We start from the raw sequence: 26,516 nt of genomic DNA, 5'->3' as shown, positions 1-26,516 counted from the left end.
AACAAAATTAGTTACAGAAGGATATTTATTTAATTAAAAAAGGAGCCACCTTTTAGAAACAGAATGAGGTGACAGAAACCTTTGATATCTTTTGGAAGGCAAATGCTTTCGTTTTGTGTAATACATAACTGTTTTGGTTATCTTCCTATTGAATAGCCCCCTATATTTCTTAGCAGTCCCTTATTGGCTTAAAGTCAAGTCCTGTCTTTGAGATAAGGCCTATCTCTGTTTAAAACAAAACACTAGTATATCAAGAGTCCAGATGTCTCCCTGAATATATGTGGATCTTCAATATGCAGAATCTTCTCGGGTTCTTCCCTCTTGCAGAGCAAGCAGGTCACGTGGGCAAACCCAGTGCAGTTGAGGTAGGCACCGTTGCTAGATGACAATCAAAGCAGCTCAGGAAAGATCAGAAAGACACAGAAGGAATACATCGGTGCAACAAGATTTAAAGGCAGAGCCAGAGAAAAACTCCCCGGATTTTGCCATTGCGGCTGCACTCTGCCCTTTTGCCTCAAAGAGCCACACCCAGGTTGTGAAATGGATCTTCCATTCTGTCTCAGCCATCTCTGTGGTCCTGTGGCCCCAGGGCGAGTCGTGGGGAGTAACAAGCCTTCTTAAGCTTGCAGGGAGGGCTGGGGTAACACAGCTGGCTAGCGCCCTGTCCACACAACCCAGGGCACAGTCAATCACTTGAGCTTTGGGAAGGATGGACTGTGGGTGGAGCATATCCTGCACACAGCATGGAGCTGCCAATCACCAAGATCAATTAAGGCCAGCTCCTCCCCCACCAGCCATCTGAGTGTGGGGTTCTTTGCAAAAAATGCATTCAGAGGAAGGTGCCTGTGCCCAGATGCCTCTTGGTTCACATGTGGTGATAGAAATCAAACCACAATGTGGTTACCCGAAGATCCAGGTTGTAAAGGTATTATGAAAAACCTTCTAGAGCTTTCTACTCCTGTGCACAGGTCACATGACAACGACCCAGGAAGCACTCACATGGGTTCTTCTGAGCTAATCGTGGAGCGAGGCTGTTAAGCACAGAGAGAAGCAGGACCTTAAAGACGTTACACTCAGTTCCCTCTGTGTGGTTTGATCCTAAGTGCTGTGTGCTCAGTAGCTGTCTGGTGAACGTTGAGGAGGGCGGGGGCTGGGCTGTCCTTCCTCAGAGTGGTGAGGGACTGTGGATTCCAGCATGGAAGCAGAACTCATGGGTGGAAGGACCCCTCATAAGCAACACCCTCTCCGGAGAGCCAAGAGCCCTATGCCATATTTCCTTTTGAAACACACCAAATAATCTACTTCAAAAGCATTGAACTCCACCTTCAATTGCTTTAATTCACATTATTTGAAAAGCATAGATGTAAATGCTTTCCCGGTCACTGTGGCCCTTTGGTAATTAAACAAAACAGACGGAGTCATGGCTGATGCAAGTAAATGGCAAAGGCTAATCATGCCACCTGGAGCCGTGACGCGACCTTCTCCTGGTGGAGGAGGGGCAGGGTGAGGAACTGTGCCCTGTCTATAACCACTGAGTGAGGGGCTCCTCAGCCTGGGGGAGGGTGGGCGTGCCTGGTAGTCTTAATCTGTGCTCTGAGCCCACTTCCATTTCTCTGTCATCTCTTCCCTCCCTGGGAAGAGCCCAGAGTGAGACCATTGTATTTTATATTATGGAATTCCACTACTTGGTGTAGCCAGAGGGCCCCCAGCACAGGGCAAAGCAACAAGAAGCTTTGGGAACGAGAGCTCAACTCCAGGAAATAGGGGAGAGGAAGCTCAGAGTAGCTCTTTTCCCTCTTCATGGGGATTGCCAGAGAGGAGATGGCCTCTCAACACTCCCTAACTCAGCTTTGTCCTGCCCCCATTCACCTGTAAGGTTCTCAGTCATGTGCTCAGTACAGTTACGAACTGGTACAGGGTGAATAATCTATGTGGTAGGGATCCTATATCACCACAGGCTGTTTGCACAGTCAGGGCTGGCCTTGTTTATTTACTAAGGTGTGCTTGGTTGCTTAGGGCTTACGGAGTATAATTAGGAGACATTAAATAATGAGGACTCTGTTCCAAGTACCAGAGGCAGAAGCATAAATTTGAACTTTCTCCACAACTATCTGATGATCACATCTTAAAAGTTTGATTCTTAGATTAGCAGAGGTATGAGATTGCAATAGGGAAGCGTGTTTGAGCCATCCAGATGCAGAACTGCGAACTGAGTACAAGAAGAGCAGAGCATGCAGAGCATAGTGAGAGGTTCAGGGCTGGCGTCTGAGAGGGAGAATCACAGCAACATAGGACATATATGTAATATTATAATATATTATATAATTATATACACATAGCATACATATAGCACTCATGTTTGCATATACATGCGCATACAGCATACACACACACATATATATATACATAAGCATATAACATGTACATATACACATAGCACACATCACACACACATATATACACACACACAGCATACATACATAGCACTCATGTTTGCATATACAGGCGCATACAACATACACACACACACACACACACATATATATATATATATATTTATATACATAAGCATATAACGTGTACATATACATATAGCACACATCACAAACACACACACACATGCAGTTCAGATCATTCACACACACAGGTAGATGCATGCTCCACACATAAGCACAAACATTCACACTATTACACATGTCCACAACGCATGCAACTTCTTACCTTCTCACCCCCTCCATTGCATGTACAATATTTATAAATGAGAGACCCTTTTCCACAAGTGCATCCTGTCATATTAAAACCCTTGCTTCTCAGGGTGACCTAAAGAATTAATGACCATTCAAAAACAAGGCAAAAAAAGCACACCCACGACCTTACCAACACCAAAGAAACATCTAAGCAATAAAATGGAAGACTAACCAAGAATTGGACATTAGAATGTTTACTGCTATTCTCTACGAAACTAACAACTAGAAAGGGAACGAGCCAGCAAGTGTCCATCAAGCTGTATCCCGGGAACCTGCACAAGCGCGGNGCAGGAGAGCAGCCTCCCCAGTTTGAGCAACCTAGTGCTTTATATTTTTTTCCTGGTTTTTACTGTTTTGGTAATATGAATTAAAAGAAGAAATATTAATACCACATGGGGATTGCCCCAACCAAAGAAATCTGAAATATATAGTAAATGCTCTTTTTCCTTTGTTNTTCATTTTGGATGCTGGTGCTAAACTTCCAAGTGTCATGATTTAAGAAGAAATTTTATGCCCTTATTTATTCCTAGGATGAGGGGAGAACATTTTTGCTTTCTCACATAGCTCTCTCTGAAATGTGCAGTAACAAGTTCCTCAAAAATAAAATTTTTACCTTCAAAGAAAAAAAAAAACCAAAACCCTTGCTTCTGAAGTTGGGGAGAGAATGGCTCAAGACTTGAGGGTGCGCTCTGCTCTTGGGGAGGATCAAAGTTCAGTTCTCAGCCCCCACATCAGGTGGCTCATAACTGCCTGTGACTCCAGCTCCAGAGGATCCAAGACCTCTGACCTCTGTAGCATCTGCACTTATGTGCTCGAGTATACACACACACATACACACACACACACACACACACACACACACACACACACATTTAAAAATAATAAAATTTATCTTTCAAAAGTCCCTGTTGATTTCAAGGGTAAAGCTTTACAAAGCAGGCTGCTGAGGATAGACAACTTAGGAAGGACATGTGCTACACTTTCAGAGTCTGAAGTAAACATGGCCTCAATGCCCAATCACCGGTGGCATTTCTGGACTTTCCTGACATGGGACAATAAGTGGTGGCCCAGTGAGGTTCACAAGCAAGGGGACAGGGGAGCAGGACAGTTGCCATGGAACATCTTGCATTCAGCCACACCCTTCTGACCCTGTGGCATTCGAAGGGGACAGTGCATATGCTGCCAGGACAGAAGGCCAAGCCCCACCCATCCTCCTGAACTAGCATGGTGGCACTCTGTGGGAAGTCACCATGAGGTCTAAATGGGCAGCTGCTCCGTCTGTCCTGCAGTCCTGCTGTCAGTCAGGTGTGAACCTGAGTTTGAATGGGTAACGATTTTACGTCAGACCCTCACAGACTTAATGCTCTCTACCTTCATAACCCTGTTTCATAAGGCGCCTGACACCCTGCCCTGTCTGGGTGGGGTGTCCCATCTCTGATGACAGTTGTATTTCTGGCATCTGTGTCTACCTCTTATCGGGGCTCCTGCTGGTGAGCATGGGGAACCCTCAGAGCTTTAGGTCCTCGGTTCTTAGATATCAGCTACATTCTTCTGTTCCCCAGGCTCCCCAGTGTACAGATCAGGGGGCACCCAGAGGATGCTGAAGCACATCCCACTGTTTCTGCTTCATACACTGCTGCTAAGTCTATGGCATTCACACTTAATATGCAGTGCCAAACAGACCATTTGTATTTAACAACTGCTGTGCCCTGACAGGTGCTTACAACTTGTGTCAGTTTCTAACAACAACAACAACAATGATAATAATAATAATAAACTTTATGATATCAATTAGCCAATAAACTAATGAAAACCAACTCTGAGCCAACCAATTAGCCAACCAACCAATCAACCAAAACTAGTCAGCTTCTGAGCCAAGTAACCAAAGAAAGAAAACCAGTCAATGACCCAAAACCAACCAACAAATCAACCAACCAATCAATTAACCAACCAACCATCCAACCAACCAATCAAACAAAACCAACTACATTATCAGCTAGACAAAAGCAGCCAGCCAGCCAGCCAGCCAGCCAGACAGCCAGACATATCCTACAAGGTGGGTGAAAGAACAGATATTATCTTCCCTGGGCTCCGAGTGCCCTGGGATTTTCTCAGCCTTCAACTCTCTAAGGCCCCAGGCTCAAGCTGGAGTTCAGAACTCTTTCGGACTTTGATGTCATCCCAAGACTCACACACCCGACTCTGCTGAGCATGGAGTCCACAGGGCGAACTCAGAGAGAAAGTGTGAAGACGGAGAGTCCCTGCCTTCCCCACATTGTGTCTTCTGGTGTCACCTACAGCTACCTGACAGGGCGTGGTGTGGCACACACAGCACCTCCTGGAACACTCCTGACAGCTTGACTATAGTGAGGAGGCCCATAGATCCCTAATGACCAGCTGGAGACAATGGCTGCAGTTGGGTCCAGAACCTGAGAGGATCGAAGCCTGGGGCTGTGTTTCTAGACCATGTGACTGGGCTGCTGGCTTCTCCCTGTGCTGCAGAAAGCTTCGTAACCAGCAGCAACCTTCTAACCAGCAGCAGGGGCGTTCTTAGTTCAGGTGTGGAGGCCCTGGACACACTGGCTAATTACACAGCCTGTTGTTAATAATTACACTTCCTTAGCTGAGACCTGTGGCCACCCTTGGTTTACAAAGGTGTCTGTGTTCCCCAGCTGTCAGATAGGCAGAACACGAACACCAGAACACCTGCCACGAACACCAGAACCCACCCTGTGGTCATTCTTTGAACATGAAGCTGTGGGAAAAGCCTTTTGCTCTGAATTCACCACAGAGGAAAATCATTTATGACTCAACACACCCAAGAAGGTTTCTACCAGAAACCCCGTGGGCACTGCCTGCCACTTCCACATGTGTGTCACCTAACCCGTGCCTTCTAGCCCCAAAGCTCTCGTCCATCCTGTGGTAACTGGGAATTGCCTGAGTTCTCAAAACACAGTGTTTGTGTGAGTTGCCTAAAAGATGGAGACTCCACATGCATGGATTTAACTTTGCCCACACAGTGGTTCAATCCCTATTCTGCCCACACAGGGGATAACCCCCCACCCACACACTGCCGTCAAATGGAAAGGTAAAATTCCCCAGCGAAACCGGTGTCTACCAAGCACAGCCTTCTCTCCATGCTGTGGGTGTCTTCAGGTGTGTGTGTGGGCATCGTCTGGGCGCTTCCTGCCCCTGTTCTGTGATAGGGGAAGAGCGATGGTGCAAGCAGGGAAGAAGAGCAAAGCCTGGGAGTTCTGTCTCCTTTCCCAGTGTCCCCTGAGCACTGAGGATGGAGAGTCCCCGCCCTCCTAACACTATGTCTTCTGGTGTCACCCATAGTCACCTGACAGGGCGTGGCGAGGCACAGCACCTCCTGGAAGACTCCAGACAGCTTGTCTATAGTGTTTGGTAGGCCATTCACCTTGCCTAGACACTAGCATGACCCAGGGCTGTTGACAGCATGGCTGCTCTGCCTGAGCTGAAAGTGTGGGGAGAGCAGGCTGGGCAGAGCAGGGTGAGCCAAGCTGGTTAGAGTCTCTCCGCTTCTCATTCCAGAGGCAGGCTTGAGAGAAGAAAGAGCTTACTGAAAAGCTATAGCTCTGGCAGCGAACAGCACGAAGCTGCAAGCAGAGAGGCCCCGGGAGCAGCCGGCACATCCCTTACAGCTGGGGTGCCAGTGTTCTCATGGAAACAGATTTTCCCTGTCAGAGGGAAACACTGTTTCTTTCATCTCAGTGGCAAGCTTTGTGTTGCTTCTGACAACTCTGCCTATATTTGCAAACTAAGTGTCTCATTTCTCCGAATGTCTCTTTAATATCCGTCTCAATGAGAGAGAGCTAGCAGGGCTGTGACAAGGATTAAATTATGCGGATTATTTGCTAAAGGTGGGGTTACCTCAGGGGAAGGACCAAAAACTTCTTTGCAGGAAGGCCAATGTTAGAGGATTCCAATGTCCAATGAAAGTTCCAGAATGGCGTGAAACCCAATCTTTCAGGTGGGTGGGAAGGGAGGCCACAAAGAAGACTGAGGGTGAATCCAGAGGCCAGAAGTATTCCAGAATGTTCCAGAGTCTTTCCCTCACCAACAGAGCCAAGCCGGTGAACTGTTGAGCGGGGCAAGAATACTCTGAGCTCTGATAACGGTGTCATCGGCTTCAGAGGGTTATGTTCAGTGTGACTAAGCAGAGGTAGGTGGCTGAAGGGTCACATGCTGTCTTACCTGTCCCATGGCCTCTTTCTCACACCCCCCTTTAACTATTGACTGACTCTAGTGATAAATCTGCCCTCTGCACTTCATGGGGTGACCCCTCTTCTTTGTAAGATGCTGGTCTGGGAAAGGCTATAAGGAACAATGGTACTCATGTCTCCAGGCCCCTCTGGGATGTGGCTGAGCTGTGGGGATGCCCTTCAGGCTGTCTCCTCAGCAGCATGTGCTGAGGGATAAGCACTCCCTCTACCTGGCACTATGGAAAAAATGGAGATTCCAGGGTGTGAAGATGCTAGCCAGCTCAATAAGAACAATCCCTAAAAATAGATCCAGATTCCCAGCATCCTCTGGGACAGTGTCTTGATGAGCTATAGAGCCAGGATCTTTAAGGACATGGGCTCTCCCTGTCTAGGAAGCTGGTATGGGGGAGATGTTAGTTGAGTCATAGACTCCAAGGCCTCCAGAGCTCTGAAGAGGATTGCGGGAAAGGTTGCTGTAGTGAGCACCAAACCCTCTCCTTTTCTTTTCTTTTATGATATTTTAACACATTTGGCCCAAGCCTCAGAAAGTTCTGATCTCTGCCCAACCCTCAGATCCACAAAGGTACCACACTCTTCTCTAAGGCCCGAGGATCCTCCGGGCTTGCTCTGTGGTCCCACTCTGCAGCACTACTCTAGTTGGCCTTCTGTTGATGTGATAGAACATTCTGGCCATATTGCAAGGGGGAGGAGAAAACAGTTTGTTTCAGACTGACTTCCAGGTGACAACCCATGACTGAAGGAATTCAGAGAAGGAACTCAAGAAGAAACGGAAGCAGAAACCACGGAGAAATGCTATTTGCTAGATTGCTTACTTGTTTGTGCACACCTAGCTTTGCTATACAGCACAGGATCATCTGCCTAGGGGATGCTGCTGCCCACCGTGAACTGGGTCTTCCCACATCACTCATTACTCAAGACAATCTCTCACAGGCAATTCCTCAGCTGAGGTTCCTTCTCCTCAGGTGATTCTCTGGTCTGTCAACTTGATAAGAGTTAAGCAGCACCAGTGCCTTGCATTCCTGTTACACCTCTGAATGCAGTGACCTTCACTCGACCTTGTTAGGGAGTGAGGACCCCTGAGTCACTGTTCTTCCATTCAGAGTATAACTTTATGATCCTGAGGTGGCTGTAGCCCAATGTCATCTAAGCAGCTGGTGACAGGAGCTGAGATTTTCATCTGGGTACAGCGGTACCAAGCACTCCCTGGGTGTTTAAGAAGACACTGTGGGTGCATAAAAAAAAATGCGTGAGTGTACTAATCCAAACCTACAGTAGATATTTGGACTTTGAAGGAAGATAGCCACTTAGGAATTACAAGTTCCATGTCTAGCCAGAGGATGTCAAGAAGATAATATGTAGGAGCCTGCAGGCCCTGTGGGTTAGGCCAGTTCTTGAGGTATCTTGTATGGTAGAGCCTGCAGTGTGGTAGGGTCTTTCTGGAGAGAGACAGAATGATAAATTGGACTGTGCCGTGGCATCTGTTTAACAGGAGGAATTGATAGCTTCCCGGGTGAAGGCTCAGATGCTGAAGCCAAGTGCCAAGCTAGGCCTCTATAGAGAGAGCTTTTTGCCAATCTCTCTACTACTCAGTGGTTACCTGGGCTCATCAAATAGTACATATGTTGAGACCTGAATTGTCTATTCCCAAATCCATCCACTGAAATATTAACTCCTAGAACCTCAGAAAATAACTATTGGAAGATGGGCCCTTCAAAGATGAGGACCATCAGTTAAGTTTCAGCTCTTAGCATGGGCCCTGCTTCAATACGAGAAGGGGAAGTTAGACATAGCTACATACAGGGGACCATGGGAGGACACATGGAGAAGATGCAGCCTACACAGCCTGACAGGAGACCCATCCTGTGGACTGCTGGACCCCAGTCATCCATCCTGTGACCTGTGAGAATAAAAATGGCCTCAGAGGGTTAGGCTTCTCTATCTATTGAGTTTTAGCACGGACACCTCTGGGCCAGTCCAGAGAAGGCCTGACTCCCCAAAGAGGTGCAAATTAGTGCCAGTGCTGCGTTTGAAGACACTTGGTGGGTCTTGGATACTCGATGGGCCATCAGTGGGAGGCATGGCTATCACAAAAGCTCCAAAGAACAAATAAAGTGGGGGGAGAGATCAATGCCCATCGTTCTGAGCATGTGCATCCTCCCAAGGAGTCAGTGGCTTGAAACCTTCATGAACTCTACTAACTATGGCAATCCCCTCCTCTAGTGGCCAGCTGAAGGGGACAGAGTCTTAATACCCAGAACCGCTGGGCACAGGGCATCCATCACTGGCAGGGGCTGCTTTTAGCTCCTGGACACAATTTCTTTCTCACCCCCAGAAGCTGTTATGAATGTGGTTCTCTAAACATCAATCAGATAACTTGAGTGCATAACCTGAACTACCTGGGCAGTTGAAGTCATTTCCTTCCCTGGTTTTCCAAATTGTGATAGCACAGATGGTCACTGGGTGTAGAATGGACAGACTGGTAAAAATCTGGCAAATTAGTGAGGGACAGCTGTTTATGACCATGAAGGAGCCGCAGAAGATGGGGACTTCCCTCCCTTTGAAAGTAGGAAAAGTACTTGGAGGAACTGATACCCAGTCTATGAGACTGCACCATGACTCAGGAGCCCAGTCCCCCCACCCCCAACCAGTGGCCTCTGTTCCCCTTTGGGACTCCAGCACCGTCCTCTTCAGCTGGCTGGCAGGACCTGGATTCCTAGCAGAGGGCCAGCTAGGGACTGCCAATATCACAGCAAGGCACACTTGACCGTCCCCTACTTCCTAGAAGTCTTCCTCAGCAGGAGAGGAAGATGGTGGTGACATTCTTAGACTGTGTTTCCCTCTGTGAAAACCTTGCCTGGTAACTTGAACACTGTGCACAGAGAGAAGAGGCCAGGGATGATTATTCTTCTTCTTCTTCTTCTTCTTCTTCTTCTTCTTCTTCTTCTTCTTCTTCTTCTTCTTCTTCTTCTTCTTCTTCTTCTTCTTCTTCTTCTTCTTCTTCTTCTTCTTCTTCTTCTTCTTCTTCTTCTTCTTTTTGAGACAGGGTTTCTCTGTGTAGCCTTGGCTGTCCTGGAACTCACTCTGTAGACCAGACTGGCCTTGAACTCAGAAATCCACCTGCCTCTGCCTCCCGAGTGCTGGGATTAAAGGCGTGCACCACCACTGCCCGGAAACCAGTGATGCTTCTTGACCCACAAAGCCAACTCTCGGATGTGTCAGAGAGAAGGGCCTCCCTGTAACAGAAGAGTTAACCAGGCTTTATCTGCCAGGCCCCTGAGGGTCTGCTGTAGTGGGTGGGGTGCTCAAGCCTTGAAGACACAGAATTGAGGGCGTCTCTTCTGTTTTGTGGACATTCAGAGACAAACTGAGAAGACTATCTACATGCAGCTGTGTGGTTGAAGTTGTAAAGAGAGACTTCGGGAAGGCTCATTAGGTTGCCCCTGTGCCTCAGTGTAGGAGGAGGGGAATTCCTCAGGGGAAAAGGAGCCTGCAGTTCCCTGGACCAGTCCCAGTTTGTGGCTCCAGATCAGTGGGAGGATAATGAATGGGGCAAATTCTCCCTGCAGGGGCCCTCCCTAGCCCCAGAGTACAGCTCAGGGCCCCGAAGCAGAGGATCTCTCCCTTTCGTTTAGTGGGGAAAGAGCTTTTACATAGGGAAACTACAGTTTTCAAAGCTCTGTGGCTTTTAAATCATCAGAGTTTTAAAGGAAAGTTTTCAGAGAACAGTGGTCCAAGAAAGGCTTCACGTGGGAGCTGCCATCTTCCTTTGACGGCAAGAAGCATAACTGTCACCGTGTTTGTTTTACAGTGTAGACAACAGGAAGGAGTCAGTGAGGCGTTTTGAAGCTGGGGTTTCAAATCAGTCTCTCTGAGAGATGGGACAGCGGCCGGGCGCTGTGTGAAGTTTCGATTTTGGTGAGAGTAGATTCTAATCAGGCAGCCTTGGGCAAAGTGCGGTCCTCACAGTGTGTAAACCTGCCAGGGTCCAGCATTACAGACAACCACAGCCACAAAGCCATCACCAGCTTAATTTAACTGTGTTAGGGTAGTGAGTCACCTCCACTCCACTCAATATCAGCTGGCCATTTACATATTTGCAAACCAGTGTCTGAGAAGCTGGATAACCTTGCTTCACACTTTCAGGTGAAGTCCTACCCCCGAGAGATTCAAGCTTCTCACCCCTTGTGAGGGACGAGTTAGAAAGCTGTGTGTGGTTGTCTTATCGGCTGATGTAGAAAACTGAATCTCACTCAAAGAGGCATTACTGTTTGTTGTTATAAAATAAATGCTATCCAGGCTGTGGCAAAGGGGCAGCAGACTTTTGAAAAGTGCTTCTGTGTGTGTGTGTCGGGGGGTCACAATCATCTTTTGTCCGTAGTGGTAGGCACACTGTTTTATATTAGATACAAGAAGGATTTAAAAAAAAAAAAAAAGAAAAGAATTTGAGCAGTTTTTCTTCCTCTATGCGTTAGGTGGTGGTGGGGTAAGGGTGGGGCTCAGAAAGCTGATACACTGGACGTATGTGGTAGTTTGAATGAGAACAACCATGCCATGAACGTACAGGCATTGAACATTTGGTCCCCAGTTGGTGGTGCTGTTTGGATAGGGTTAGATGTGGCCTTGCTGGAGGAGATATGTCACTGGAGAAGGTGTCACTGGAGGCAGGCTTTGAGAGTTTAAAGGATCAACACCATTTCTGGTTCATTCTCTGCTTCATGCTTTTGTTCAAGATGTGAGCTTTCAGCATCCAGTCTCTCCTAATATGCCTAGTGCCTGCAGCCACACTTCCCTCATGTTGGACTCATATCCCTCTGGAACCATAACCCAAGTGAACCCTGGCTTCCATAAGTTGCTTTGGTCATATTGTTTTTATCACAATTTAAAAAAGTAATGAAGACTGTATCTCTTCATGATCAGAAATGATTCTTCAGTGACGGAGAGTGAACAAAAATTTAGGCAATAGCACTCTGTGGTCACGTAGGGTTCGTATGAAGATGCTGAGTGTGGAGACACTCAGAATATAACAGTAACATCACTGGTCAGACCCCACCAGGAAAGACCATGCAGAAAAACTCACCAGGGAGAGGAAGCTGGTGTGTACAAGGGAGGGGATGCTTCTACATTTTATTATTATTTATTTATTATTGATTGATTGATTACTTCGCTCATCTGTGCATTCCAAATATTCTGTGACAAGCTGTAGAAGGCATGGGGAAAGGGCAGAACTGAAAACTAATAACCTACCAGCCTGTGGCTGGGCTGTTAACCTATCAACTTGTGTGTCATGGGCAGTGTGAGGTTCTGAAGGTAGAGGGACAACCCAAATTCTGGGGAAAAACCTGGGTCATACAAGTGTGGGATATGCAGTAGAGGAAGGAGCCTTGCATATCACAGCTGAGCATCTTCACATGGACTGCTGGGGGACTCCAAGAGGTACAGACAGGGCAGAGCAAGACCCTGGGTGGGGACCAGGAGAGAAGTTGCCGATTTCATGGGGGAAAGACCCGGAATCGGAATCTACCTACATTTCCCACAGCTGACCTCAGCAGGCAGAGGAAGTGGCCCACCTACTTGCCACCCTTTGACCACACCTGAGACTCAGGTTCAGCTTTCCAACCCAAAGTCAGGGCCTTCCGCTAACTCAGGGAACGAGGGTTTGTTACTGATTTATGAATGGGGTTCACAGCTTCAACAGAGAGGTTAAGGATATAGTGAAGTTTGGGAATACTATTACAAATAGGAATGCTGAAATAAAAGCTTTCGTGCGAGCAAAGGGTCCCTACAGTCTCTGTTCTCCCGAGAATACTGAGTCTAGGATGAGTCCAGTGGCGCCCAGGTGGAGCCTTTCCCTCTGCCCCATCTTCCTCTTTCTTTCCCTCCCACCCCCACCATATGCCAAGCCATCTCTCTCCTCCTTCATTTGCTTCCCAGGTCACGGTGAGAGGCAATCCTCCTGAGTAAATTACAACAATATCTAATAACAACAGCAAGGACCCAGCCTCCACCCCGTCATTCAGGAACTGTTCTTGTTAAGGCTCCACTTCGACTTTGGTTGGACTAAGCCCCGGGGCTGGAGAGTTGGCCTCAGCCGAGCCTTACCTTACTGGCCTTCTCAGCAGATAATTCTCGCTTTCCAGAGTGGTTTCCCATGGCAACCCAATGGGGTGTTCAAGAGCTAGAAGAGAAGAGAAGGTGTCAGCTGCGAAGTCAATACTTCTAGAGGGCTTTGACCACAGCAAAAATCCCATGATCCACAGCCCTGAGAATTCAGGAGACACAGCCAAAGTTGCCAATAAATATTGTTCCTGGACTCTCGGGGAAAGATCTAGAAAACAGAATGACAGCAACTGTCTAACTCTGTTCAGTGACCAACTTTTGAGTGTGTGATCATCTATAAAGATGTCTACGCACTCAAGACCCCACCGACCATCAAACATAGATGCAATACCCAGAGCTCCAACTCATATTTGAGTGTAACAGAGTGGGGGTGGGGAGGAGCATGGGCGGGGAAGAGGAGCTGAGGTGTCAGAAATATTCTGTATGATTTTCCAAATGGAAGATGATGGACAGATGTTCATGCCTCCTCCTGGAGAGGCTGAGCATCATGGGTGGCCAAGGCCAGAGCAATGCTGTTTCTTACACAACTATCCAACGAATGTGCAGAGTTGGCAGGGAAGATAAAGTGGAATAAAGACAAGCACGTCCTCTTCTTTTTCATTCCCTAGCCCCGGTCTTCACAGCAAACACACACCATTCTTTTCCGGTCTTCACAGCAAACACACACCATTCTTTTCCAAAAGGTGCCCAGAGTTGAGGAATTTGGCCAAAGCCATTCCCAACAAAGTAAGTCCTGGCCACAATTAACCAATCCTTCCGCAGAGTGACACTTGTTCAGTCTGTGACCCGATTCTTCCAGGAAATCATTTTAGGGTCATTTAAACATGTGAGCACTCCAGAGCTCGCTCCCCCATCAAGGAGTCCTCCAAGGCGCTTTGATTTTTGTAATAGGAACAGAGTAGGACACAGCACAGCCTGTGTAAAAGGCACATTTTGTTCTTGAAAGCTCACTCTTTTCATGGACATGAGGAGCCCAGCACCGGACTTTCGATCTCCCCCACACCTGGAGCACTTCGGTAACTAAAGAAGACTAAAACATGAGTGGTTGGCACACATGTCATCTCAGCACTTGTGATGTGGAGGCAGGAGATCAGCAGTTCAAGGCCACCCTCAGCTATTTAGCTAGTTCAAGGCCAGACAGGGTTAATGGGCCATATGGAGTCCTTTACAAAAGTACAAAACAAAAGAGAAAACCCTGAAACCCTAAAAGCAAAAACAGCAGCAACAACAACAATGGGGGAAGAGGAAGGGGAAGAGGAAGGGCAAGTGGAAGGAGAAGAGGAAGGGGAAGAGGAAGGGAAAGAGAAAGAGGAAGAGGAAGGGGAAGAGGAAGGGGAAGAGGAAGTGGAAGGGGAAGTGAGGAAGAAGCAGGGGGAAAGAAGAGATGTTGATGCCTGGGCACAGGTCTCCCTCTCACTGGCCCCACAGCCTGGATTAGCTGACATGGAGTCACTAGACTGGGGTTCCAGCTTTCGAGCCTAAAGGTAGCTATTGTCTGACCTTTGGGGAGAGAGAACAGGGTATGCCCTAGACTGGGTTTCTACTGCAGAACACCATGACCACGACCAAGCAAGCTGAGGAGGAAAGGGTTTATTCGGCTCATACTTCCAGATCATAGTCCATCCCTGGAGGAAGTCAGGACAGGAACTCAAGCAGAGCTGGAACCTGGAGACAGGGGCTAATGCAGAAGCCATGGAGGGGTGCTGCTTACTAGCCTGCTTCATCTGGCTTGCTCAGCCTGCTTTCTTATAGAATCCAAGACTACAATCCCAGGGATGGCACCACCCACCATGGGCTGAGCCCTCCCCCATTGATCACTAATTGAGAAAATGCCTTAGAGCTGGAGCTCGAGGAGACATTTCCTCGGCTCCTTCCTCTCTGATGACTCTACCTTGTGTCAAGCTGACACACAAAACCAGCCAGCCCAGGGCAGATTCCCAAACTCTGCAGATTCCACTTGGTTTAACAGTGTAGCGCCCCATGTCCTTTAATCCTTAAAAACCACAGCACAAGCATCCTGATGTGAGTTGTCTGGCTCTCTGACTATGTCTTACAGGACAGTAACTGAGAAACGGCCGTTCTCCATCTCCCACCTATGCAACCCATCTCTGTGGAACCCTCAGACACTCACTCCAATTTATGGGATAAAGCGTTGCTCAATGTATACAACTCTTGTACAGCACCGAGAACTTATTCTGCCATTCTGCCCACAGGGTGGCGGTCCCCTCTGGGTACAGAGCCCATGTGTGTGGTGGCAACAACTCTGTGCAAAGGGGAAGCCACTCCTGCTTTCTACTGTATGGCTAAAAAGGATGTAGATAGATGGGTCTGAGTGGGGTTTTAAAGGGCTCACTTGAGGCTGCTTCAGTGGAAGTAGCCACCATGCTCTGTCTGTCGAATGACAGATAAAGTCCTGACACTGAGGAAGCACAGGGTGACCTCTGTGTTTGGTGTGTGTGTGGTCTGTAAAAGGCAAAGTTTCCTAGGTAGGTGACTTCAGCACCCATGGCTGGTCTACCGATGTCTTCTTGATTTAAACTGGCACAACTTTTCTGAAACATCCCTGTCAATGGGAGTTGGAGGTTTGAGGGCCTGGGGACTTAAAACAAGTGGAGTGGGAAAGATTATGAAAGAATGACCCTTCCATTTCCTGTGGGTGGACCCAAGCATCCGTGCTGTGTGTGTACAGTCAACCTTGAGCCAAGGAATGCATCCTGTCTTTCTGAACTTTGGCCTCTAATTCCATGCCGTTTTAAAAAGCTCAGCTGTGATGCTTCCTTCTTGCAAAAGCAAGCCTCCAAGATGTGTCGCAGGTTGAAACTGTGGGGCCACCTGTGTGTCGAATGTGATTTAAAATGCACGCTTGTTCCTTGCCTGGTGCCAGCAATGGCCAGCTCCCCCAGCTCCCCCAGCTAGCTCCACCAAACCTCTAACAACAGCCCTATGGCTGTGCCTTTATCACGGTGGATGGAAAACACCAGACAGCCTTAATATTTTAAAACCAGTCAGATAACACAACTGCTGGGTGAAGAATATCTTGCCCCATCCTCCTTAGCCTCTGCAGCCACCTGTGGAGGTTACAAACTATCGGTCCCTGAGAGTTACATGTCTGCTACTTCCTCTCCCTCCACAGCCTGGTCGATTCCCCAAATCTCTCATCTCCTCTTCTCCCTCCTGGGACCTGGAAAACCCACATTATTCTCTTCACCTACCAATTAGCTTCTGCCGGTTTTATTGACCCAATCAAGAAACAATTAGGGAACCAGATTTTAGTTATCGGCTCCTCCTCTTACACCAATGTATTCTGGACAAAGGGGAACTGGTTTGATTCAGGCCCTTCAAGCTTAGCCGTCCCACCAAGCCAAGGCTTCATCATATTTTGTATGGAGACTCCATGCTGATACCTGGGGTGACAATTTCCACCAATATTTCAAAATCCCAAGGGTGCCAGGCTCAACCACCACTGCAATAACAAAATCACCAATCAGACTTTTAAATAAACTTAGTTATAGTGTGGAGTCAGGGTGGACTGGGAGGCCGAAGCAGACTTCTGAGAGCCTGAGGCCAGCCTAGGTCTACATAGTAAGGTTTAGGAAAGCCAGGGCTACATTGTAAGAACCTGCCTTTAAAATAGCAACAACAGTAAATAAAACTGGTGACTAGCCTTCTGTGTATGACAGATGAAGAGGCAGAAGAAAGGCAAGTGACACAAAGTGATCACAAGTGTCCAGGACCTCCTGAGGCTAGCCCTCAGGGACTGAGTCCTTTCTTAGAGTATGGTAACAAAGAAGCTTGCAGGTCCTTTGTTTTCTGGCTCTGGGTGGCAGACAGTTAGCCTTGTTAAATCTCATGACTGCCTTTAGGCCCTGCTTGGGGACTGGGAACTTGAACCACCAGCTGCAACCACAGAGTGCTGCTGGGAAGAGCGGCCTGTGTCTGCAGTTAGCCTTATTTTAGGTTCAGTTTTGCAGTAAATTGGAGCAAGAGAGAAAATATGGTGGCAGCATAGACTCTGCAGGAACCCTGGTGATTGTGCAGGCTGCCCTTGGATAACTAAGGATGTTCTGGATAGAGCGGAGGACTGGGATGAGGGAGACATCCACGTGCCATGAGACTGACATTCTTCTACACTGGTCAGCTTCTCAGCCTGCAGGGCTTTGGGCAGTCTTGGATAGTGTCTGTCCTAAGACTGTCTCCGATGCCAAGTGGAGCCTGAAACATACTCTTGGGGATAGTTAGTCACCTCCATGTGGTAGGAGGCAATCCAGTCTTTACTGTGATATCTAACTATGTGCTCCACAAAGCTGGAAGGGAGTCCCTGGCCATCTGAGGAAGGCATCAGTGACTCAGGTCGCTGGCTCCTCGGTAATTTCCCATCTTTGTTTTGCAAGGGGCTTGGACTTTCTGAAGGGCAGACAGGACAAGTGAGGCCCTGTCCTGATGGAGCCTTCGAGAGGGTGACCTTGGGTGAGGCTCCACTCCTTGAGCCTTAATTTCTTTCTTTCTTTTTCTTAAAGCATTTGAAAGAATTTTATTTGGAATATGCCATTTGTACATCATATTTTGTACTTTAAGTAAAATTGAGATTTGCATATAATTTCTAAACTATAATTTTAAATAATTATAATTTTGTGAATCAAATTATAATTTTCATGAACCTTGGTTTTGCATTCTTAATTGGTTAAGAGAATAAAGTTTATTTTCTGACTTCCTCTTAAAATGGAATATAATAAATCAAAGAGAAAATATTAATAGATCTAGGAACAAAACTAAACATTAAAAGGAAGTATAAGACAATATGTCATTATGGTTGAAGGCAAAATAATGGTGTCGATAATGTCATTATTAGTAAAGACATGAATGTAAGATTGGGAATTTATAAATTGTAAATAGTACAATTGAGAATACATTTAATAGCAGAAGATTAGGTTTCATTTATAAGACCACATAAACTTGATATTAAAGTTTATTATTAATTTCATATGCCGTTGGTCCAAGTTCTCATCCTGCCTTGCGGTGACCAGGAAACCTAGGAGCTGTAGGGGTGTCAGGCTGGGGTCAGGGTCAGGGTCAGGATGTTTGAGAGATAGATTGCCGCTGTCCCTAGTGCTTAGGCCTCGCCTCCTGGGGAGAACGAACAGTAAGCAGCTGACGAGACACCATCTCCTCTCTCCCTTTAACATATTGCTGAGGCTGGGACATGACTTTCCAGATACAAGGGTCTCCACTCAAACTGCCAGGTCAACGGAAGGGCAAATGCACCGAGAAGCCCTGGCATTACGTCACGCCATCAGCCAAGAGGAAAACTCCACAGCCAAGTGAAGGAAAGGGCGGGCGGCGGGGGGGGGGGGGAGACCCACTGAGATCCGTGGGTGGGGGGTGGGGAAAGAGAGAAAGCAAGAACAACTGTCTAACTTCCAAGGGACCTCGGGGTATCACACAAACGTGCACAGGGTGTTTCTGAAATAACTCTGGGTGCAATTGATAACCAGCCTGCCTCCATCTTGGGCGTAAAATCCATCATATATATAGTAAAGGAAAGCTAGGTTCATTCCTATCAATGAGTAAATCCCTGTTTCTCAAGGGCTGGGCCACGCCCCACCTGTAACCTAACTACAATGGCTCTACACTGCCTCTTCCAGGAAACAGTTATGTCCTTGTTTCCAAGTTCTTATGACCACCTTGTTACGGCCACCTCGTTATGACCAACTTGCTATGGCCCTGTAACCCCACCTATGTACCCGACAAATATCCCACTTGGAAGCCCCTTACGCATGAACTATAAAACCTCTTATCTTACTCATTTCCAGTGTTGATCTCTTGAACCCTGCCTTTAGAGCGAGATAGCCCTATATATATGCGAATAAACAAACTTGCTTTAATTAATTGCCTGCTTTAACTAATTTGGCCATGATTTGGGTTTGTGTTCTTTCTCTTCAAAGCTCCAAGGTTAACACAGTCATAGCGGCAAAGCGGCCTCTATGGGAACCTCACTGAGGCATAGTCCTGAGAGACAGTAGTAGAGAGCCAGCAGACTGGCATTCACGCCACCTTCCCTTCCTCCCAGAAGCTGCTCTGGTGAGAGTGACCACAGTTGCTGTTCAGATATCAAATACACGATGGCCAGGAGCTGCTCATGTGTACTGCTGTGTCCACTGCTTATCAGGGCTCGTGGCTGGGTGTTTGTAGGGTGTACTTGAACATGCGGAAGGAGATAGGTCTTGTGCGTCACTGGACATAAATGGCAGCTGTACTATTTCACAGATTTCAAGTGCTTTTGGCTGGCTCCCTCTCTCTCTCTCTCTCTCTCTCTCTCTCTCTCTCTCTCTCTCTCTCCCTCACTCACTCACACACAGATGATTGCAAAATGTTTTTTTCTTTTTTTTTCTGANGTGTTTGTAGGGTGTACTTGAACATGCGGAAGGAGATAGGTCTTGTGCGTCACTGGACATAAATGGCAGCTGTACTATTTCACAGATTTCAAGTGTTTTTGGCTCTCTCTCTCTCTCTCTCTCTCTCTCTCTCTCTCTCTCTCTCCCCCTCTCTCTCCCTCATTAAATGACACACTGTTGATTGCAAAATGTTTTTTTCTTTTTTTTTCTGAGTTCATGTTCAAGGAAGCGGTCCCAAAATAGGCGTTTCCATGGAGCTACGGGGATTATTTTTTGCCACAGTCGGCTCTATCCCTCACGTTTCCGTAAACCTTTGAAACTGAGAAACTTTACAGCAGTAGCCCTGCCAGCCCCTTCCCAGTGCACGGCTCAGGAAGTGACGCTCAGGAGAGTGAGGGAGCGACGGTCTCTCTACTTACGTCAGGCTCAAAACTTGGAAGTGACTTTTGAGGGTTTTGTGCATCACTGATGGTGTAGTGGCGAGGGCATATAAAGGAAGGTGGATGGTGGATCTAATCCATCAGATCACTTTTTATCTCATTTAAGCTAAATTCCTGAGGAATCTGCCTTTCTTCATGCAGATAAAGGGTCAACAAACTATGACTCATGCATCTGAAATGCTTGAATGTGCCTGGCCCAAGCCTTTGCCTTGCTTGATTTCCACACACCCTCGCTGCTGTGGTCAAGCTGCGGGGTTGCAATGCAGACAGACTTTCAGTCCAGCTCTACAGAAAGGAGTTTCCCCACGTGTGATACAAAAGAGCACTCAGGATTCCCAAGAAAGCTCATTTTGTGAGTGTTTTCACAGAAGAGATCCTGGAGCCATCAAGATAGCTCAGTGGAAAAATGGTACTGGCCACCAAGCTGGACGATCTGAATTCCAGCCCTAGGACCCACATTGTAGAAGAAAAGAACTAGTTCCTGAAAGCTGTCCTCTGACTGCCACATATGAACATGCATGCACACATATATACATACATATATAACACATACATACATAACTGAACAAAAAATAAATACTATATATATATATGGAAAGAGAGAGGGTGGAGGGAGAGAGGGAGGGAGGGAGGGAGAGAGAGAGAGAGAGAGAGAGAGAGAGAGATTATTTTCAGGGTCCCAAGCTCTTGCTATATGTGCATGGAGAGGACCTTCTCCCAGCGCCCACCTTTTCCTTATTCTTTAAGACAGAGAATCACACCTGTGGCTATCTGCCAACACAGCAGCCCAAGTGGAAACCATTTCCCAGGATGCCTTGCAGTTTCATGTGGTCATGTCCTGGCAAAGGGCTTTCTGCTTTCAGCAAACACTTATAAAGCATTGGTTCTGTGCCTCAATGAGTCACCAAGTAAACAAGTCTTTCTGTATTTGTAGACTGTAACACGCACAGGACACTCAATCCCAAAGCCTGCCGATTGAGACAGATTTTCTAAAACTATCTCAGTAACTGTGACTGAGGAAAGGGGGGAGTAAACATTGGCAAAAGCTTGAAATCCCTTTAAAGGGGTTCCCTTCTCTGCCTTTTCACGTTCTTGAAACCTCATTCTCAACAGCCAGCCCAAAAATTTTATCACTAGCCATTCACGGTTGCCAGTCTTTGTAGATTTAGATATCTGCATTGGCCAGTGGCTCTTCTTTCTATCCCTTGACCTATGTCTATGTCTATTTCTATCTCTATGTTCTTAGAGACTGTTTTTTTTTTTTTTTTTTTTTTTAGCGTCAGTGGTGGAACTGTAACGCACATGGATGCTGTAGTGTTTGGGAGGAGACAGACACCTGATCTGGAAGAATTCCACTGAAGGAAAGGATAGTGTAGACTGCATGGGTCAGAAGGCTTCTTAAAGAAAACTTGGCCGGGCAGTGGTGGCGCACGCCTTTAGTCCCAGTTCTTGGGAGGCAGAGGCAGGAGGATTTCTGAGTTCAAGGCCAACTTGGTCTACAGAGTGAGTTCCAGGACAGCCAGGGCTACACAGAGAAACCCTGTCTGGAAATAAAACAAACAAACAAACAAACAAAAAACCCCAAAACAACAACAACAAAACAACCAAACCAAAACAAAAAAGACAAAACAGGAAAAAAAGAAAAAAAAAATGTTCCACGACTAAGGGAATGTGTGTTGAAGAGGGGACATTTCAGAAGTCTAGCATCTTCCCTTTGCAGGACAGGAGGTTTCCTGCTAGACTCTGCAGCAAGAGCCCCTCCTGTGCACCAGGTTCAGCAGGCCCATGGCCTCTTACAGAGATTCCTTTCCCCCCAAGAACCCCAGGGCCACAGACGGACATTGTGACCTGGACAAAGTGGGATAGCATCCCAGGTGCCACATTTAACATGCTGGGTTCTCCTGCAGATGAAATAAACCCCACCCTGAATGTGGACACAGATGGCCTCACGTGGGGGCAGTGGATGGCTCTGCTTCCTTGACTTTTAAAGAAAGACAGGGAAGAAACCCAATAGATCAGGGGACATGCATGAAATCAAAGATCAAGGGGACAGACGCTGAGTGGCCAGGCTTAGTCCTTGGTGTCCAAGTCCTCTCTGAGCCCGTCTCGCTCTGTCTTTGTCTCTCTCTTTCTGTGTCTCATCCTTCTCCTCTGCCTCACACTCTTTTGTCAGCACGCATGAAATCATTGCTCCATTGCCAACATTCTTGTAACAGCCTGTGCTTAGAGCTCAGAAACAGATAGCAAGCGGCATCACCAAAAAACGGCAGCTAAACAGCACGTGTGTGCAGGGATGCACACACAAGGCATACAGCCACACATATGGACGCACATATACACAGACATACATTCATACATACATGCACATAGACAAAGATACACACTCACATATACACACACAAAGACATGCATTCATACGTATACACATAGACATATACAGATCTTATCTATATACACTCAGAACATCACAGTTTGGGGAAAGGGAACTTGAAGGGAAACTTACTTTAACCAAGTAGCAGTTGGCTGTTGGCTCATGAGGATCCCTGTCCAGTCAGGTACACACACCACACCTCAGGTGTGTGAGAGTCAGGAACCCACACTCATTAAGTGGCCTTGTGTTTCTGTCTCAGTGTTTCCACCTTGTTGGGAGCAATTGGCTTCTCTCTCTCTCTCTCTCTCTCTCTCTCTCTCTCTCTCTCTCTCTCTCTCTCTCTCAGTCTTCCTTCTTACCCACCCTGCTTCTGGCTCTTTGGATTGGGGTCTCCTCCACAGGAGAACGTGACACTGCTTATCACTGGGAAACAGCAGACAGGACAGGTCCTCTCCCTGCCTCTCTGGCTGGTTCTAGCTCTCCCTCTCCGTCCTGTGCAGACTCAGAGTCTCTCTCCCCCTCTCTGTGTGTGTGTGTGTACATGCACATGGGCTCAAGCTGCTTCCTATGTGGCTCTCTTCCACCCTCTGCCTACATCCTCCCAGCTGAGGATATGTCTCAGTGATGGCTTCTCTCCTAGGTCTCATCTTCCGGACCTGGGGATTTCTGCTTTGGAGCATCAGGGACGCATCCGTCTGCTTGATTGCAAGCCTGTCTTTTTGAGACTTGTTAGGGCTAAGCATGTCTACAGCACAGAGCACGGTCTGAAGGTTATTGAAATTCACTTTAGAGGAATGTTCCAGAACTGCAGGAAAATGGAATCCGTGGAAACCTGATTCCCTTCCATCCCTTGAGTTGATCACTTAAGAGCATCAGCTGATTCCGGCAAGCTATCACCAGGGTGAATCAGCGAACGTCTGGTCCTGAGGCTGCCGGCTTGCTCTCAGGACATCCTTCCCAGTATGGAGCTCATTAGAGACTGCAGAGCAGTTCCCTCCAGCTCAGGCTGGGTCAGCTACAGGGCTATGTGTGTGTATGTGCACACATGCGCAGGTGCAACAAGCGCGTGTGTCCATGTTCATGCATCTGTGTGTGGGGGTCAGAGGTCAACTTCAGACACCATGCCTCAGGCACTCTCCACCTTGGTTTTGGACCTCGGGCTCAGGGATTAGACCGGTCTGACTCTTCCGTGAACCCTAAGCGTCTCCACCTCCTCGGTGCTGGGATCACAAGTGCAAACCATGGGCTTTGCAGACAGAACCCAGGCTTTTATGACTGTGAGGCAAGCACACGCTTCGTCCGCTTCCTGAGCCACCTCCAGACTCCAGCTTGAGATTTCTGTACCTGCCTATCTACGAGGTTAGAAAGGACGCTCAGCTTTTATGGGAAGATATGGAGTTCTCAGGAGAAAATAACAGGGTCACCAGGAAGCTCCTGGGTCTGTGAGACCAGACAGGCTGGGGCAGCACACCCCTGGGGGCCGGGCTCCTGGGAAGAACGACTCACCGAGGGTGGTATCTGCAGTTACGCACCCTTCCCCTGCCATCACTGCTGGTTCCTAAGTCATGTTTGTCTGAACTGGTCATGAGGAAGCAATGTCCCACCCTGCTGGCTTCCGTGAGGCGGGGTCACAGGTATGCTTTGTATCCCAAGCATGCGCTGCACAGCTGCCCCACCCTGGTTGGGATGGTACTGGAGAGGAAACACCCGAGGCTCTAGGAACAGACATGTTAGGGCAGCACCCTTTGGGTCCCACCTTCCCTGCCGTGCTCTGGGGACTTGGCACCTGTTTCTCCTTATCTGTAGAGGCCCAGGCGACACACTCCATTTCCTGGTCGTGCCATGGAGTGATTGCTGGTAATGAATGCAGGCACAGAGACATGAATGAGGCCCTGGTTTGGGATCTCCCTTGGGAACTGTGTCAGCCCCAACTTTATCTTCAGGCATCTCCCTCCCCAAATGGTGGGTAGTCACACCATTGCTATGACAAGTCTGGCAATGACTGAAGCACAACATGCTAATTACAGAAGCCACACACACACACACACCCTGGGCATGGAGTACCAGTGACAACCAACAGAACTATGTTTGTCTGTGGTATTTGCCCCCCTCCAGCTCAGCCTCCCCAGTGTGACTACCAGGGGCTTAGCATGACTTATGGAGGGAGCCATATGCTGGCTCATGCACTGGTCACAGTTTGCAGGTGACCTCGGGTGACCTAGAGTTTGGGCCGTGATGAACACAAACTTGCCTTCTCTGCACCAAGATGACAGCATCCCAGAGTTGTTGGTCTACGTCATGCCGTGACGTCACCAGAGTCTCATGGGATACCTGGCCTGGAGCCCATCTCCTGATGGGTTGCCATGTCCTTACAGGCACAGGTAGCATTTTTACTGAATAACTTCCTTCTAGGACTCTCTGGAACTTTCCAGGGCCTTTCAGATCATAATCAGACAAAGGAATGCAATCAGAAGCCGTCAACCCACGGTGACCTCGGATAAATGGCTTAGCCCCCGTCTCCTAAGAGCCCTTCCTTTTCACAAAGGCATGTGATTTATTAGTGAGCTAGTCTTCCTAAGACATGACTGAATGACAAAGACTTCTGACAGCTCAGTGGGTAAAGGGCTTGCTGCACAAGCGTGAGAGTCTGAGTGTGGAGTCCCAGGATCCACTGAAAAAGCTAGGCGTGGTGCTGCAAACCTGCAGTCCCAATGCTGGGTAGGCAAAGATGAGAGTGCTCCCTGGTGCTTGCCCGCTAGCCAGTCCTGGTGAGGCAGTGAGCTTCACGTTCTCATAAGGACTGTGTCTCCAAACACGAGAAGACAGAAATGGAGAAACACACTCAATGACCTCTGGCCTCCATACACAAGCATTCGCGCGCACACACACACACACACACACACACACACACACACACACACACACACACACAAGCATGCAAACACACACTACACACCAGCCAACAGAATACTGCAAGTGACAATGGCCTTAAAGGGACAGTGAGACACCATGCAGAGGACTCTGGGTGGACCCCACCTTGGCCTCACTTACCATGTGCTGGATTACCTGAACTTCTGGAAATGTCCTTTCTTATGTAACCTATATGCTTGAGGCATGAGCATGTGTGAGGTTTGGTAACACTGACTGGCAGAAGTCCACAAAGCAGTTGCAGCCAGAGCTGGGCAGAAGTGTCCTGTGGCCCACTTGGGCCCTACTCCTGACTCCTGTGCTGAACGCTGCCTTCAGAGATTTGGTTCAAGAGCACAGACTGACCAGATGACTTGGTGTTACAGAAAGAGGGGTCTGGATGGATGCCAGTCTTAGACTAAGGAAAGGAGACAAGTTAGAGAAGTGGCTTCTGTCTACATTCCACGTCTAATTGTAAGATGACTGACAATCTTCTGTAGCCCTTTCCTTCACGGGGGAAAAAATTATCACAAGATATCAACAGATAAGGAAATATTTTTTTGTTGTTCTTTTAAAATCGATTCTATGTGCACGAGTGCTTGCTTAGTTGTATGTTTGTGTCCTGTGTGAGTGCCTAGTGCCAGGGAATACAGAAGAGATGTTGAACTCCCCAGGACTGGAGTTATGAGGCACCCTGTGAGGGCTGGGAATTGGACCCCGGTTCTCTGGAAGAGCAGCCAGTGCGTTTAACTGCTGAGTCATCGTTTTAGCACCATAAGGAAACATTCTAAGAATGCACCATGAAATCAGATACCTTTTCAAATAGTTATTGAAAAATGGGTTTAACCGAATAATTAGCAAGGCCGTGGAGTGTTATTGAAAAAGCTGAGTCCGGCTCTCACCAGGCACGGCAGGGGTCTGAGAAGCTTGTTCCTTGAGACTGGGCTTCAAGCATTTTCTGCATGCCACATGAGGTTTAGATAATGCTTTTGGGTCTAAAAAGGTGAGGGCCCTTTTGAAAACCCGAGAGTGTCAAGAGACTAAGGTTCTACGATCTTATTGCTCTAATGAAATCAAGATGGCTAGGAATGCCTAGCAACGGGAATTGCTATGCATGTAGGAAATGCAAATATCTCCGTAGGGCGAATTGTCAGTCCTATTTCTTGCCTGGTAAACCCTGGTCATGCCTCTCTCCAGATCACAGTATCTGTATGTGCTCTGTTGATCTCGGTTGTGAAATCCGAGCGCTCTCTCTCTCTCTCTCTCTCTCTCTCTCTCTCTCTCTCTCTCTCTCT

At 47.7% G+C, this 26,516-nt stretch overlaps 1 protein-coding gene across 4 annotated transcripts in view; it reads right to left on the bottom strand.

The window, feature by feature from the left end:
* Mbp (myelin basic protein) overlaps positions 1 to 26,516 on the bottom strand; it is a 108,849-nt gene that overhangs the window by 70,057 nt on the left and 12,276 nt on the right. For all 4 annotated transcript variants that reach the window (XM_029546893.1, XM_029546895.1, XM_029546894.1 and 1 more), the window contains exon 2: positions 13,094 to 13,169. In XM_029546893.1, coding sequence (XP_029402753.1) covers positions 13,094 to 13,144 — 51 coding nt within the window. In that variant the 5' untranslated portion in view covers positions 13,145 to 13,169. The remainder of the gene's footprint in view (positions 1 to 13,093; positions 13,170 to 26,516) is intronic.

This window comes from Mus pahari, chromosome 15 (genome assembly GCF_900095145.1).
Source record: "Mus pahari chromosome 15, PAHARI_EIJ_v1.1, whole genome shotgun sequence".
Classification (NCBI taxonomy): Eukaryota; Metazoa; Chordata; class Mammalia; order Rodentia; family Muridae; genus Mus; species Mus pahari.
Note: the sequence above shows the minus strand (reverse complement) of the source record. Positions and strands in the feature narration are given on the sequence as shown.